Consider the following 17440-nt stretch of genomic DNA (forward strand, 5'->3'; position numbering starts at 1 on the left):
GTGGGAGGGTGCATAGAGCCTCCCCCCCGCATTCTTACACGTCTGGGTGAGGAGGATATGGAACATGGTGAGGGGGGAGGGAGATTATACAGCGACTGCAGCGGCAGTCTGTTATCCTGCTGCCATTCCTGAAGCTCCATCAGACGCTGGAGCATGTCCGTTTGATCACGCAGCAGCCCCAGCATTGCAGCCTGCCACCTCTCATCTTGAGCGTCCCTCACGACCTCACGTTCACTGGCATCTTTCCTGTATTTACATACCATGTCCTTCCACTCATTCAAATGAGCTCTTTCATTGCGGGTGCATTCCATTATTTCTGAGAACATCTCGTCTCGCGTCCTCTTTCTCCACCGCCTTATCTGAGATAGCCTTCGGGACGGAGGAGGGAGGCTTGAAAAATTTGCAGCTGCTGGAGGGAGGGTTGAAAAAAAGGAGAGAAGTTTTTAAAATGATACATTTTACAGAACAATGCTTATACTCTTTCATGGTGAACAACACTATTCACATTACATAGCACATGTGATTTCAGTACAAGGTCGCATTTTCCATCTTAATATTGAGTGCCTGTGGCTTTGGTGTTAGAGATCACAGACGCAGGTCCGGGCAACAGAATTCAGGTTGCATGCGGCCATGGTAAGCCATTGTCTTCCGGCTTCTGCGCCCTCCTTTCACACATACCAAGCAAAGCCCATTGACTGCTGCGGTTTTCCTGTTAACCTTCAGCAGCAGAAAACAAACTAAACCTCCCCCCCATCCAATTCTCTGGGATGATCACTTTATCCCTCCCCCCACCGCGTGGCTGGTATCAGGGAAGATCCCTGCAGAAACCAAACTAACCCCCCGCCCTCCCCCACGCCATGAATTATCTGGGATGATTGCTGTACCCCTCCCCCCACCGCGTGGCTGGTATCAGGGAAGATCCCTGCAGAAACCAAACTAACCCCCCGCCCTCCCCCACGCCATGAATTATCTGGGATGATTGCTGTACCCCTCCCCCCACCGCGTGGCTAGTACCAGGGAAGATCCCTGCTAGCCAAATGTGAAAAGCTCAGGGCCAGTCCCCCCGCGCTTGGCTAACTACAGGGAAGGATTTCTTTTCAGCCACAGGCAAACAGCCCAGTAGGAACGGCCACCTCTGTCCCCTTAATTAAATTCCCGTATTTCAACCAGGTTACCATGAGCGATATCACTCTCCTGAGGATTACACAGCGAGATAAAGAACGGATGTTGCTTGAATGCCAGCAAACACCGGGACCATATGCTGCCAGGCTTTGTCATGCAATGATACCAGATTACTTGCTACTAGCATGGTGTGGTCAAGTGTCTTACCATGGAGGATGGAATAAGGCTGCACTGCCCAGAAACCTTGTGGCTAGGCTTTTGGAGTACCTCCAGGAGAACTTCATGGAGCTGTCCCTGGAGGATTTCCGCTCCATCCCCAGACACGTTAACAGACTTTTCCAGTAGCTGTACTGGCCGCGAATGCATCCCAAGTCCTCAGGGCAAAGTAATCATTAAAAAACGCTTGCTTTTAAAACAAGTTTTATATTTTAAAAGGTAAACTCACCTGAGGTCCCTTCCATGGGGTCATGGTCTTGGATACTGGCTTGGGAGGGTACTTCAGTCAGGCTGAGAAAAAGATCCTGGCTGTTGGGGAGAATGGAGTGCTGTGTGCTCTCCGCAAGCTCGTCCTCCTCCTCCTCCTCTTCCCCGTCCGCAGAATCCTCAGGTGTAGCTGATGAGATTACCCCTGCCTCGGAATCCACGGTCAGAGGTGGGGTAGTGGTGGTGGACCCCCCATAAACTTCATGCAGCTCGGTGTAGAAGCAGCATGTCCACGGCTTTGACCCGGAGCAACCGTTTGCCTCCTTTGTTTTTTGATAGGCTTGTCTGAGCTCCTTGACTTTCACACGGCACTGATCTGAGTCCCTATTGTGGCCTCTCTCGATCATGCCCTTGGAGATTTTTTCAAAAGTTTTGGCATTTTGTCTTTTCAAACAAAGTTCTGCTAGCACTGAATCCTCTCCCCATATAGCGATCAGATCCAGTACCTCCCTTACGGTCCATGCTCTTTTTCGATTATCGGCCTGCATGGTTACCTGTGCTGATGAGCTATCTGTGGTCACCTGTGCTCTCCACACTGGGCAAACAGGAAATAAAATTCAAATGTTCGCGGGGCTTTTCCTGTCTGCCTGGCTAGTGCATCCGAGTTCAGATTGCTGTCCAGAGCGGTCACAATGGTGCACTGTGGGATAGCTCCCAGAGGTCAATACCATCGAATTGCGGCCACAGTAACCCTAATTTGAAATGACAATATCGATTTTGGCGCTACTCCGCTCGTCGGGGTGGAGTACAGAAATCGATTTTAAGAGCTCTTTATTTCGAAATAAATGGCTTCGTTGTGTGGATGGGTGCAGGGTTAATTCGATTTAACGCTGCTAAATCCGAATTAAAGTCATAGTGTAGACCAGGCCTTTGATGCTTATTTCAGATATTGTTTTAGGAGATGTATTTTTCCTGCCCTGGTCCCTCTCTGTTCTGGAGAAAACAACAAAGAGAGCACAAAACAAAAACCTTCCCCCACAGATTTGAAAGTATCTTCTCCCCTTATTGGTCTTTTTGGGCAGGTGCCAACCAGGTTATTTGAGCTTCTTAACCCTTTACAGGTAAAGGAGGGATTTTATGCTACCCTTAGCTGTATGTTCATGACAAATGCCATGATAAAAATCCTGTCTTTACCAGATGGAGGCACATGGTATGGGCGTGGGCAGCAGAGCAGGACTGTTCTGTGTGCTACAAGAGCCACAGGGTGGCATGATGGTTCATTGCTGGTGGGCGATGGGCACACAGCCAGACACATTATTAGGACATTTCTGTTGCAGAGAAATAACATATCCTGGCAAGCACAAATAGCAAGTAGAAGAACATGTGCTAGCCTGCTGTGGGGCTGGACCATGCCAACTTTGAGACATGGAGAACTGATCAGCAAGAAAACTAATCTCTTGCTAGTGTTGTCCTTATTGCTAGGGGGAAATTCCACCTTTCTGCTTACATGGGTGAGTGTGGTGAAAGGCTGCCTACAATTCTCCTTTGCCCCAGCACACCTGTGCAATAGAGGGTAGGATTTTGCCCAGTGATTCCAGTATCTTTAAAATAATGTGGAGCATTTAGAGGGAAGAGAGATGCTTTTTGGATAAGGCTAACAGTGTAGGAATACAGAGGGAACTGAAAAAACGAAAGTGCATGTTGCAGAGTTCTGCAGCTTCAAATAATTTTGTTTTCTGTGTTTTGTCTCTGGGCTCTCCAGACCAGCCTTTATGGATGAGTACGAGAAGATCGAGGAGGAGCTGCAGAAACAGTATAGCAGTTATCTCGAAAAATTCCGTAATCTGGCCTATCTGGAACAGCAACTGGATGATCATCACAGGGTAGAGCAGGAGAGGTTTGAGGTAAGAAAGTTTTGTATTTCCAGACAAAACATTAGCTTAGCTAAATGTACTTTTTTAACCTCTGCCCCATTATGCATGCCACTGTTTATTATCTAGCAATAGCCAAAAAGACTTTCATTGCCTCCTGCCGCTTCCCACAGCATCATGATAATTAATACATATCCTCAGAGCTGTGTCTCCACTGATAAGATCATCATTTTTATGTTCTCTAGTTTTGAACTGGAGTGATCTTGAGCAGACAAGAGAACACACTTTTAGCTCATGAGTCAGTGGAGTTAAGCTGTTGTAAAATCTGCATAAATTAGATCAGCATCAGGCAACTGCTGTCTTTTCCAATCACTGCAACTTTTCCCCTATAGTCTTTTATTTCTCCTTTTATCTCTCACATACTTCCCAGGGTTCACGAAGAACCAATTTTCAGCAGTTCTGAACTCCCTCTTTCTAGTTCTTTTAAAACCAATGGGTGCATCTTGCAGCGCATGTATTTACAGTTCTTCTTCGAGTGCTTGTTCATGTCCATTTCAGTCAGGTGTGTGTGTGCGCACGTGCACATTGGCTGGAAGATTTTCCCCTTAGCAGCATTCGTTGGGTCGGCCTGGGCGTCCCCTGGAGTCGCGCCCTCATGGCGTCTAATATATAGCCCCGACGACCCGCCACCCCTTCAGTTCCTTCTTACCGCCAGTGACGGTGGCTGGAACTTCCCTTGGCTCTTGCTCAGCAAATTTTTTCTCTGTTCCGTTGTATATAGTTAGTTCTTAGTGTTGTTTGAGTTAATAGTTTAATATAGTATAGTGTTTGTTGGGGGTTCCCCCCCCCGGACTCCAGTGCCGTGGTTCGCTGCGGTCCCTGGGTTTCAAGAACTGCGTGGCCTGCGCCAAGTGCATGCCGAAAAGTGACCTGCTCTCATCATTTCTACGGTGCCTGGGGGAGACCCATCAGAAAGATAGTTGTAAGATCTGCCGCGAGTTCCATCTGAGAACACCTAAAGGAAGAGAACAGCGGCTCAAGGTGATCCTCATGGAGGCAGCCCTACGCCCCCCACTCCAACCCGGGCTCGAGAGACCCGACCCCTATGGCGTCGTCCTCTATGTGGAGTGCCCTGGCACCGTTGGTGAGTTCGGCGCCAAGGAAGGACTCCTCAAGGGACGCTCGGCACCGCCACGGCTCCTCATGGGGCCCGTCTGACAGTAGGCACTGCTTCCACTCGCCAGTATCTCAAAAAAAGAAAAAGCTGGACGACCATTCTCCTCCAGCTAAGCCACGGTGCGACCCCAGGTGGGCCAACCCTCGGCATCTCCTTCTGGGGCTGTGTCGACTCCTGCCCAGGTGCGGCAGTCGAGTCCAACCCCATCTCGATCACTGGCGCCTACGCAGCAGCTACAGCTCCCATACACGCCGGAAGCGTACCAGGCTGCTCGGGACCTCCTCCACTTGGCGGCATCGTTCTCATCTGCCAGGGAGGAACCTTCAGCGCCGACGGAGCTGCGTCCTCCGATGCACTCTAAAGGGAAGCTGGCTATGATGTCAAGACACTCCCCTTTGTCTTGTCCATCGATGCCTACCCACTCCGACAGAGAGCCTGCCTGCTCCCTGAGTTCTCGACGTTCGAGGCACCAAGGATCAGCTCCTCCGTGGTCTTCAGTGTCTGAGACCTCGCAGTCGGAGTCCGACTCCTATCGCTCGGGTAGGAGCAGAAGTCGTAGAGCGAGGTCAGGTAGAGACAGAAGAGAGCATCAGGCATGGCCTCCGCAGTGGCAGAATCCGCCTTAGTGGCCCTTCTGGACCCCCTGGGCTTTTCATCAGGGTCAGGGAGGAACCCAGGGCTCACCCTCAGCAACATCTTCAGTGGCCTCCGCCACTTTCGTACCATCTTCCACTGCGCATCTGTCCTCGGTGCCTACTGTCCCGACGCCTTTGCCTCCCGTCCCGTCGTCTACTTTGGCACCGTGCTCGGCTCCGACTGCGGCACTGGCTCTCACGGCGTTGACGCACCCGTCTCCCACGCCTGCACCGTTGTCGACGTCGACCTCAATGCAGGCACCTATGGCCCTGGTACCGATGTTGGCACCAGGCCCGCCGACGCCGGCAGCTCCTGTGAGCGTGCCAACGCAGCTCCCTCCAGTGAGACTGATGCCAACGCCTGTTACAACGCCTATGGCCCCGGCACCGTCATCGGCACCACTTCTTCCAGCACTGCCCCGGGAGTCATGTGACCCCTCTGGGGCAGACGGTAGGGAGCTTCCACTACCGGCACACGCTTCCGCCTCCTCGTCGCCGGACGAAGCGTTGGCATGGATGACCATAGCTCCTGCGTTAGAGGACAACAGAGTCCTGCAGCAGCTGCTCCACAGGGCTGCCCAGGGTCTGGGCATCAAGGCTGAGGAAGTGGTAGAAGAGGCAGATCCTATGGTGGACATCCTAGCACCCTCAGGACCTTCATGGGTAGCCCTCATAAAGACGGTTGTGGACACCACTAAGACCCTGTGGCAGACACTGGCATCCTTGCCACTCATTGCCAAAGACAATGAATGGCGGTATTTTGCGCCCTCCAGAGGCTTTGAGCATCTGTACTCCCACCTGCCTCCGGACTAGCTGGTGGTCGATGTGGCTAACCAGTGGGAGAGACAGGGCTTCTAAGGTCCTTCTCCAAAGAATAGGGACGCTAAACACCTAGACCTTGTGTGTAGGAAGGTCTACTCGACTGGTGGTTTGCAGCTCCGTATTGCTAACCAATAGGTCGTTGTGAGCAGATACTCCTATAACACCTGTGCAGCAATGGCGAAGTTCATGGAGCTCGTCCATTTGGATTCTCGGTCAGAGTTCACCGCCTTGGTGGAAGAAGGGAAACTAGTCTCCCACATCTCATTGCAGGCAGCATTAGATGCTGCAGACGCTGCCACTAGAGTAATGGTGACGGGGTTGGCTATGCGGCAGGGGACCTGGCTGCAAGTCTCAGGGTTACCCTACGAGGTCCAGCAAACCATTCAGGATCTTCCGTTTGAGGGCGAGACTCTGTTTTCAGAGAAGACGGACAAATGGCTCCACAGCCTAAAAGACTTCCAAGCCACCATCAGATCCTTGGGCTTGCATACCTCCGCCACACAGCGGAGACACTTCCTCTCGCAACCTCCTCAAAGGTTCCAGCAGCAGAACTGCCAGGACAGTTCTCAGAGGAGGAACCGGAGTGGCAGGAGGAGGCAATACCCCTCCGCTAATCAAGGTTCTGGACAGCCCAAACGGCCCTCTGGCCCTGAACCAGCCTTTTGAAGGTGTGGTCAAGGACAGCATTCCAGAGCAGAGGCTGGATCTACCCCGCCTTACCTTTTCCTCCCGACTATCCCCTTTCTACCGTGCATAGTCCCATATCACATCAGACCGCTGGGTGCTCCGCATGGTAGAGAGGGGATACTCCATCCAGTTCTGTGCCCTCCCACCCCCCTTCCCCATCCCTCTTCAGGGACCCTTCTCACGAGCAACTTCTCATTCAGGAGGTGCATTCGCTCCTAGCACTAGGGGCAGTGGAGGAGATTCCACTGTAACACAGGGGCGAGGGTTTCTATTCCCGCTATTTCCTAATACCGAAGGCCAAAGGCGGCCTCAGGCCTATCCTAGACCTGCGCAACCTCAATAACTTTGTGAGGAAACTCAGGTGCTGCATGGTCTCCCTGGCCTCCATTATCCCTTCACTGGATCCAGCAGACTGGTATGCTGCCGTCGACTTGAAGGATGCATATTTTCACATAGCAATTGCGCACAACCACAGAAAGTTTCTCAGGTTTGTGGTCAATGATTCCCATTACCAATTTACTATCCTCCCATTCAGCCTGTCAGCAGCACCTTGAGTATTCACCAAGTGCATGGCAGTCATCGCCGCCTTTCTGCGGAGACATCGGGTGCAGGTGTTCCCATACCGCGACAACTGAGTGATCAAAGGCCACTCCAGGGCTCAGGTGGAAGCTCAGTTGGCATTTATCAGAGCCACTTTCAAGAATCTGGGCCTGTTCCTGAACAAAGCCAAATCGACTCTGTCCCCAGTCCAGAGGATAGAGGACTCAACTCAAGCCAGAGCATTCCTCCCGCAGGCGAGATTTCAGGCTCTCAACAACATGATCCAGGGACTTATGCAGTTCCTGTTATACCAATAAAAACTAGCAGGATCTTATTAAAGGGGACAAGATAAAGATGCCAAATTTATTATGATAACAATTTGATTTATGACCAATAACTAATATCTTAATCCTTATACACACACACATTATACCTAATACCTACACACACACACACACACACACACACACACACACACACACACACACACACACACACACCCATCAGATGTTCTGCAGCTGCTGCATAGTTACCAGTCCTGCTCGAGTCTGTGGCTTGAGTTTGCAGCTTCGGTTCGTAGCTTGTGGCGGCTAACTGGCCAGGAAAGCCGGGCACAAGGACGAGCTGGGTCTCTGTTGGGCATGCACCGATGCCCTTCCATGTTGGCAGCAGAATGTTACCCTCCTTCAAAGTTTTTCATCTCACCCATCCTTTTTGTAGGCTTTAGTTTGAATCCAGAGTCTATAGGTTTTGCTGTGTCACGCTGCCTCCAGGTTTGGTGATTGATCACCCGTCAATTGCAGACATGACTTTCAGACTCGGACCGGGCTTTGATCTTTTTTTTATTGTACCATTTTTTTTTTAGGGTGGATTCTTCTTACTTTGTTAGGGCTCTTGTCTGCATCTTCAGCCGTCGGTGTTTGAACTCTATTTAATCAGGACAGGCTGGGGCTGGAGGTTGATTCCATCATCCATACATACCTCATTTACACATCTAAACTAAACTAATAAGATTACAGCAGCAGCCCACCACCACCGCAAGAAATTGCCTGAAGCTTCTTGGGCATATGGCAGCCTGTACATACGTGTTACGACATGCCAGACTCAGGCTTCGGCCGCTCCAGTCATGGCTTGCGTCAGTGTACAGACCTGCCATGGACAGCTTGGACAGGATTGTGACCCTGCCTCAGCCTATCCTTGATTCGCTCTGGTGGTGGACGGACGTTCAGCAGGTGTGCTCAGGAGTTCCCGTCGCTGCCATCCCTAGTGACGGACACATCAGATTTGGGATGGGGAGCTCTTCTGGAGGACCGCAGGACTCAGGGCCTCTGGTCGCAGACAGATCTCCATCTTCATATCAGTGTCAGGGAGCTCAGAGCGGTGTGCCTAGCGTGTCAGTCATTCCGCCCTTATCTAGAAGGTCGATGTGTATCGGTCATGACGGACAATATGACTGCTATGTTCTATATCAACATGGTTCACGCTCCTCTCCCCTGTGCCAGGAAGCCCTCAGGCTATGGGACTTTTGTGTAGAACACTCAGTCGATCTACAGGCATTGTACCTTCCCGGGGTCCAGAACAAGCTGGCGGACCACCTCAGCAGGTCCTTCCACAGCCATGAGTGATCCTTTCGCCTGGACGTCGCATATTCGGTCTTCCAGAGGTAGGGCTGTCCCTGATAGACCTCTTCGCCACGCAACGCAACAGGAAGTGTCAGCAGTTCTGCTCCTTCCAGAATCACAGTCTGGGTTCCACAGTGGACGCGTTCCTCCTCCATTGTGGGGAGCTCTTCTATACACCTTCCCACCAATACCGCTTGTCCACAAGGTCCTGCTCAAGATCTGCAGAGGCTAGGTTCAGGTCATTCTCATAGCACCGGCCTGGCCCTGTCAGCATTGGTATAAATCTCTCCTAGACATGTCCGTGGGAGCCCCGATTACCTTGCCGCACTTTCCGGACCTTCTCATTCGGGATCCTGGGTGTCTCCAACACCCGAACCTGCAGTCGCTCCATCTCGCAGCATGGAGGCTCCATGGTTGAATCTGTTCGAGCTTTCCTGTTTAGAACAAGTCAGACAGGTCCTTCTCAGCAGTAGGAAACCCTCCACTAGGGCCACATACCTGGCCAAGTGGAAGAGATTTTCAATCTGGTCAGCAGAGCGCGACTTGCCCCCAGCGCTAGCCTCAGTGCCCCACATTTTGGATTATCTTCTCCATTTGAAGCAGGAGGGTCTCTCCTTGTCTTCTATAAGAATGCACCTGGCTGCCATCTCGGCTTTCCATCCAGGGGTACAGGGCTGTTCAGTTTTCGCTAACCCTCTGGTCAGCCGCTTCCTGAAGGGCCTTGACAGGTTGTACCCACATGTCCACCAACTGGTTCCTGCTTGGGACTTCAACTTGGTCCTCTCCAGGCTCATGGGGCCATCCCTTTGAGCCTTTAGCAACATGCTCCCTGCTCTACCTTTCTTACAAGGTCGCATTCCTGGTGGTGATAACTTCAGCCCGGAGAGTGTCTGAGCTCAGGGCTCCAACGTCGGAGCCGCTCTACACCGTATTTTTTAAGGACAAGTTTCAGCTCAGACCCCATTCAGCCTTCCTCCTGAAGGTTGTGTGGCAGTTCCACATCAACCACGACATTTTCCTCCCAGTTTTCTACCCTAAACCTCATTCAAATAGCAGGGAGCAGAGGCTCCACACTCTAGATGTCCGCAGGGCGCTGGCCTTTTACATCAAGAGGACGAAACCATTCAGGAAGTCGGTACAGCTCTTTGTGGCAGTAGCAGACAGGATGAAGGGTCAGCTGATTTTGATCCATCGCATTTCATCATGGGTTGTGGCCTGCATTACTGAGTGCTACAGTCTAGCAGGGATTCCAGCATCCCCCATAACTGCACACTCTACAAGGGCGCAAGCTTCATCAAAAGCATTCCTGGCTCAAGTCCCCACCCAGGAAACCTGCAGGGTGGCAATGTGGTCATCCATAACACTTTCGCCGCGCACTGTGCGATTACTAGGCAGGCCAGAGATGATGCAGCCTTTGGTAGAGCAGTACCCTAATCAGTGGACAACTCCGACCCCACCTCCTAGATTTGGCTTGGGAGTCACCTGATTGGAATTGACATGAACAAGTACTTAAAGAAGAAAAAACGGTTACTCACCTTTCATAACTTGTTCTCCGAGATGTGTTGTTCTTGTCCATTCCAATACCCACCCTCCTACCCCTCTGTCGGAGTAGCCGTCAAGAAGGAACTGAAGGGCTGGCAGGTTGGCAGGGCTATATATTAGGTGCCATGAGGGTGCGACTCCAGGGGGTGCCCAGGCCGACCCAACGGATGCTGCTAAGGGAAAAATCTTCCGTCCAACGTGCACGTGCATGCACACATACCTGATTGGAGTGGACATGAACAACACATCTCGAAGAACAACAGTTACGAAAGGTGAGTAACCATTTTTTATCAGGTACTCTTTATTTCCTTTGGGCTTTTTTACATGGCAAGCCAAGGTGTGAATCTACAGCTCACCAGCTTGCTTCACAGTAACATCTTGTATGGACACTGCCACAGTGCACTAGAAGTGCCAGAGTCAGCTTGCAAAATGTAGTACGCCAAGCTGCACTTTCACCGTGCTATAGCAGTGTCCACACAGCATGTTAGGTTGCAGGAAGCTGGTGCACTGTAGATTCACACCCTGACTTGCAGAGCAGAAACTTGTCATGCAGACAAGCTCTTACTGTTTTCTCAGTGCTTTGTCAGTTAGTGTGTCTAATAGTCTCCTTGCACAAGATTCTCTAACCTCCTCATTGTCATTCTCTTAACTGAAAACTGATCAAAAATAGCTATTAAAAGTTTAGCCATTTTGGAGTTCCCTCTCATGTGGCCTTCATTCTTGTTTTGTAGGAGTCTTGTGTGTTCTTTTGACTCCCTGAGTTGCATTAGTTCAGTTTGCTTTCTCCCTTCCTTTTATATTTGGATTTCCTGATGGATTTCTTTCCTTCCTTCCTTCCTTCCTCTTCCATTTCATATACAGGTTGCCGCAAATCTTTCACCAGTCATCCTTTCAGCCACTTGTTCCTTGTAGTTTGTGTTACTGCTACTGTCAATCTTTGGGTTTAGTTCTTATCATTACTAGCCCATACTTTTTTTAGCCTTTATTTTAACCCATAAATGTTTACTGTTTCCACCCTTCACATCTGCCTATACTTCAGTAATTTGTGTATGTATTGTGAAGTGTTTTTGATACACAGAGCTTCCTTTTCTCAGACCTTAGTGTCTTGCATATGTAGATCATATCCTTCTTTGCCAGTACGAGTTGCCCCTACTCCTGGCAGAATTATTCTGCATTGAGGGTCTGTGCATGAGGTTATTGGTCCTGAAAGTATGTATGTTTGTTAATTTTGCTTTTGCAGCATGAATTTGCATCCATTTGGGGTTCGAAAATGAATAGTTACAGAATTTAGCCCCATATTTTTGTATACCTTCCCCCGTTGGCATCATCTTATCTTTGCTTGAGTTGTGATGAAATTCCTTCTAATCTCTTTATGCTGTCCTCTTGCCCAGAAATCTGTCCTGAAAGTGTGTTTTGCATACTGCAGGTTTTCGTGTGGAAATAAGAATTGTAAGCAGCAAAGCACAGTTGATGAGGGAGGTTCGTAGGAGATGTAGGCTGCTTTATAACCATGGGGAAAACAGGATCATTTAATAAAATCTATGATTTCTGTCACAGTACAGACATATTGTGAGAAAAGTATTTCTGCATGCTGATTGGACAGCACTAGTACAGCTGTCTTGCTGCATTGTTCATATGAAGTATAAAAGAAACTGTCTAAAAGATAAAAAGGGTCTTGAAAAATTGGTGTATGATAGACAAGTCAATCAAGGAGTTTGACAGTTTAGTAACCCATGTTATCCAGTTTCTCATTAGCTTCCCTTTTTATCAGCATCATCGGTTTAGTCATTAGTCCATGTGTTTCTAATCCACAGCCAACCTGGTATTTTCACCCCTTTGGTTTATAATGCTGTAGTCCATATGCAGATCCTTGGCAGAAAAGAAATACATATATCCCTGACTGAAAGAAAACTTGTAATGAAGCCTAAAATCTGATTTCTCCTTTCTGTGCAAATACTATCAAATCTTTATACTGAGACTGGAAATATTTTGAACTGCTGTTTGAGACCATTTATAAATTTCCACATGGCAATTAGTAATGAATTTGCATCCAGCTCTTCAGAGGACTTATGTATATAGCACCTCATATACCCCCCCCACACACACACTCTCACATACAATAGCTACACATATACATAGACTATAGATATTTATTAAGATGATACGTAAGCACCACGCAACTTTAAGGCATATAAAAGCTTGTAACAAAAGGATATGTATTTTTTCATTCCATGAGGTGGGTACTGTGACTTTGTGTGTGGAAAATGTATTTTTAAGGCATCTGTCCTGGGGAAAAGTCTTCAAGAAAAAGGTGTGGTTTATACCTAGATCTGAATGCCATTAGGCTTGAGTTGACTCTCTTCTTCCACACTCAGGGTCCTGCCATTGAGTGCATTGTGTCCCATATCTAAGAGTCCATGCCCAGGTCTTCCAACTGCATGGTCCCTGTAAAGTATGATTGTTTGTGGGAACCCCCTATTCATTTAAATATTTGTGTATTGAAGTCAAGAGGCATCCGGCAGGAAATCTCTTCCTGGGCTATTCCAGCAGCATTAATCCACTTCCCTTCCCTCCTACGTTTCAGTTACTGTTGATGCCTAATAAGCAGACTTGCTCCAGCCACCACTTGCATCACTTGTTTTGTGGCAGGGCAGTAAAACAACAGCAAGAAGAAGTGTCTTTAACCTGTGATAGACTTTCAGGGGATTCCAGCAGGGACATCAGATCATAAGATAGTTTGTAATGCATGTTTATGGTGTACTAAACATATCTAGAGAATAGTATTGACTTCTAGATTAGGGAACCAGAGAGACCTATGATTCTTATGGGGTAAAATGAAACTCTGCATCACATCCTATTAATTACCTTCACAATAATGTTCTTCTTAAAACCAACAAGGATAAACTGATGTCCAGGTCAGATCTTGGGTCTAAATTCAGGTTTGAGGACAACTGGTTTTTCAGCTCTATGCAGATGCTCAGCTGCCTGACAAAAATCCATCGCTTAAGCATTTCTGGAACTAGGAGAGGTTTGCAGGGCCCACTTCATTGTTTGGCACAAATGAGATCTGAAAAACTATGGAAGATCAGTCTTATCTGAGCGGTGGATTGGCTGAAAGCTGAGATCTCATTGGCTGTAGTGGGTTACCAACCCCTTTAGTTATCTCTCAGCATGTGCCCTTCAGGGGGATGGTGGGTCTGGAAAGCCTCTTCACCAGTGAGATCAATCTTGCCACAGATCATTTTATAAAATGTTATTAATAAAAATGTGTAAAAATAATAATTTTTAACAGTTGAAAATAGCCAGTTGAACTGATTGTTTTCTCCCTTCCCTAATCGCTTGGGTTACTAATGTTTCTATTCCCTGATGCTTACAATGAGGGTATAACTTAAATGGAAGCTTCAGGGACTCAGCACCTCTGGAAACCACTTGCAAATAACTTGGTAATTTTCCTGATTACTGCTGCTGCTACAAAGCCACGTGTCAAATAGCACAGCCCACTCCTCATCACTTAGCACACAGTTCTCAGGCCTGGTGTTGCTAGCACCTATGAAATTGGTCCACTTGACAGAAAAGCCCAGATAAGGGGAATACCAGGAATGGGGAAGGGAGATGATGAGGATTAACAGCAGAAGGTGTAGGAGCAGTTATGCTAAAAGCAGACCCCACATTTAAAGAAAAAGCTTGGCCAATCACCTCCATCATCCCCGTGCAGGGGTCGCTAACCAGTGACTCAAGTACCACCGCCTAGGGGAAAAGGCTGTACCTACATCCATTTGATAGCTAGATTGTCAAAAGTGCTGAGCAGTCAAAACTCCAGCTGAAGTCACTGGACAATGCAGATTTTTAAAACTTCTAGAAATCAGAGTTTGTCCATTGGGAGAGGAAGCAGAATTAGGCTTTTAAAATGAACCTCAGGTTTTCACTGCTAATCTCCTATTCTCAAACTTGGTGTAAAAAATGACAGTGCAGTATTGCACCTACTTAAGCATTACCTCCCTGCCATCCTAAAATACCCACTGTTGCTTTTCTCCATTCTCCTCCATCAGTCTCAGTTTGCTTTTCAGATGATGCTTTAGCACCTTTGGCAATTTGTCAATGAAGTGGACAATTTCTTATGCTTGGAAAAAAAAATTGCTCTAAAATTAGTATGATCTAACACTGTATGCTGTGTTGTTGAAGCCATGTCGATCCCAGGATATTAGAGAGACAAGATGGTTGAGGTAATAGCGGAAGAAAAACTCTGTGTAAGCTCGAAAGCTTGTCTCTCACATGAACAGAAGTTGTCTCTCTATGATCTAACACTGACAGTTTGGAAATGACAGTTGTTCTGGACTTTATTATCACGGTATCCTTTCCAGAATCAACAGAAGAAAAATGACTAAAGTGCTAGATAATTGCATTTAATCCATTGCAATACCTAGTCCCTTAAACTGTCAAAACTTTTTTCCTAAACACCACATTGATTTTCCAGTCTTTATTTGCTTTTTGTTCTTCCAATCAAATCTTAATGATCTTTTGTAGGAGAAATGATAGTAAATTCTTTTGTTATGTTTGTCTGTGTATTTTATTAAATAGCTTGCTAGTAAAAAGAGCAACTGCAGTCTAATTAGATTAACTCAGCAGTAGCACCCCCAGGTTCCATTCAATATTGAGAACTGATTCCTACCCAACCTTCCTTGAACAAATGAATGTTTTATAGGGTGAAATCTCACTCCAGTCTAGAGAATGGTTGAATAATGAGACTGTAATTTCTAGTGCACTTAGACACAAAGCAGTTGTGCGTACTGTGCTGATGTTGCACAGCTAATGACATCGTCCAGAGTGCATTTCCTAATGAGAAAAGTGATTTAAAGATTTTTTTTAATTAAAGTGGTACTGAGCAAATGACACACACCACCAGCCCATTCAAAGGACAACGCTGTTTTCTTCTCATTTCAAAGGAATGCTGTTGTAGAAAGAGGAGTATGTTGTAACTTTAATTATACTAGTCCCCAGCCTTCTGTTCATTTTTCGCCCCTGACAGTGTCTGTAATAACATCCAGTAACGCTGGCAGTTCAGTTGTGATTGTGCCAACAATAGTCCCCTAACAACCTCTGGTGTGAGAACATGTTTCTCAAGTGCAAATCCTGGGGATTGAACTTCCCAAAAGATTTAAAAACTCACTGCCTGGAACCTGAAACTTCCATTCTTATTTGAGCAGATAGTTTAGTTCCTTTGGCAATAATGAAATGACACCCGCCTGTTTCATAAGAAAGCCCTTTGAATGTGTGTTAAGTATTAAATTCTTTCCATTTTATCCCTCCTGTTCACTGGTATATCTGGGGAAGTCATCTCTCCTTTTGGTAAGACTTTTCTGATTGATTGGTACTTATGGGATTTGGAGAGAGTGAAAATAAAGGTATTTTGTCCTTTCGGGGTTCTTTGCTTTTTCAGTCACCGCTCCTCTTCCAGAACTATCCTCTTGTGCCGCTGGATGACTTGTGCCAATCCCTTGGGCATCAGTGCATGATTAGGTGATTTCTGGTTTGTATACTAAGCCAGTGGTCTCCAAAGTGGGGTGCACAAGAGGATCCTTCGGGGTGTGCGGCAGGAGGAGCGCTGCCGGAGCAGCGCGCTTTTTTTTTTTTTTTTTTTTTTCCCCCCTCCCTCGGCAGTTCGGCCGGGAGTCTGAGCCTTTTTTTCCCCCCTCCCTTGGCAGTACGGCCGGGAGTCCGAGCCTTTTTTCGTTTGTTTGTTTGCTTCGACAGTTTGGCTGGGAGCAGAGGGTGCGCGATCAAAAAAGTTTGGAGACCACTGTAGTAGGCCTTCTCAGAGCGTTGTCAGTGCTTTTCTGCTTGTGTAGAAAAACATTAATTATCATTGGTCATTTTTAGGTTAAAGTCATTCCCTGATATGTAGGCTATTAAAGTTGCTATAACTTTAAATCCACTGTAGAAGCAGTGTTTTAGGCTTTTCAGATTTAAGGCCTTAGAACAGAGGTGGGCAAACTACAGCCCGCAGGCCATATCCGGTCCGCGGGACCCTCCTGCCAGGCCCCTGAGCTCCTGGCCCGGGAGGTTAGCCCCCAGCCCCTCCCCTGCTGTTCCCCCTCCCCCGCAACCTCAGCTTTCCCCACCGCCGGCGCAATTCTCTGGGCGGCGGAGCTGCGAGCTCCCGGGGCAATGCTGCTGCAGAGCCCGGCTTGACCCGGTGCTCGGTGCTGTGCGGTGCGTGGCTGTAGCACCGCCAGCCACCGGTGCTCCAAGCAGTGTGTTAAAAAACAGTGGCAAATGAGTCTCAGCATCTGAGTCAACTGAATCAGCCAGCTTGGGTTCTCACTACTGGGCTAAAAATAGCAATGTAGACATTTGGCTTGGGCTGGAGCCTGAGCTCCAAAACCCTCCCCCTTGCCAGGTTTCAGAGCCTGGCTCCAGCCTGAACTCAAATGTCTAAATTGTTATTTTTAGCCCTGTAGCATGAGCCCTGCACTCCCAAATCAGTTGACTTGGGCTCTGAGATTCACTGCTGCAAGTTTTTTTTTTTGTGAAGTGTAGATGTACCCTTAGCTATTATCTGCTACAGGCAGAGAATGGGAGGGAAGGAGGGAGGAAGGGACGGGGATGCACCAATGCCTGAGGCCTCACCAGTGGCAGGGCATTGATTAAGTGAGATATACTCAGATGATCCTGGCAAGGGAACCACACCCCATGCTGCTGATGAAGGCAAACAAACCCAAGGTTAGTGCCAATCTGATCTGGTGATAGTTCTTTCCAGAGTGTACACAGGTGATCAGTTAGACTCTGAGCATGTGAGCAAGATCCAACCAGCCAAGCACCCTAGAGTGAGAATACTCACTCTATTCCTGATGCTTTAGAAGGAGACAAAAACAAAACAAGAATACACTGGGAAAGGGGGGGTAATCCCTTCCTGAACCCTGCAGGTGACCAGCTGAAGTCTAAAGCATAAAATTTTAGGATCATCTGACGTGAACCAGACGGGACCCTAAGGCAGGCTAA

The 17440-nt window shown here is 48.0% G+C and overlaps 1 protein-coding gene across 5 annotated transcripts in view; it reads left to right on the forward strand.

Annotated features, from left to right (window-relative positions):
- CLUAP1 (clusterin associated protein 1) overlaps nt 1–17440 on the forward strand; it is a 214338-nt gene that overhangs the window by 71895 nt on the left and 125003 nt on the right. For all 5 annotated transcript variants that reach the window (XM_054042743.1, XM_054042746.1, XM_054042744.1 and 2 more), the window contains one exon: nt 3308–3449. In XM_054042743.1, coding sequence (XP_053898718.1) covers nt 3308–3449 — 142 coding nt within the window. The remainder of the gene's footprint in view (nt 1–3307; nt 3450–17440) is intronic.

The sequence above is a fragment of the Malaclemys terrapin genome, chromosome 10 (assembly GCF_027887155.1).
Source record: "Malaclemys terrapin pileata isolate rMalTer1 chromosome 10, rMalTer1.hap1, whole genome shotgun sequence".
Lineage (NCBI taxonomy): Eukaryota > Metazoa > Chordata > Testudines > Emydidae > Malaclemys > Malaclemys terrapin.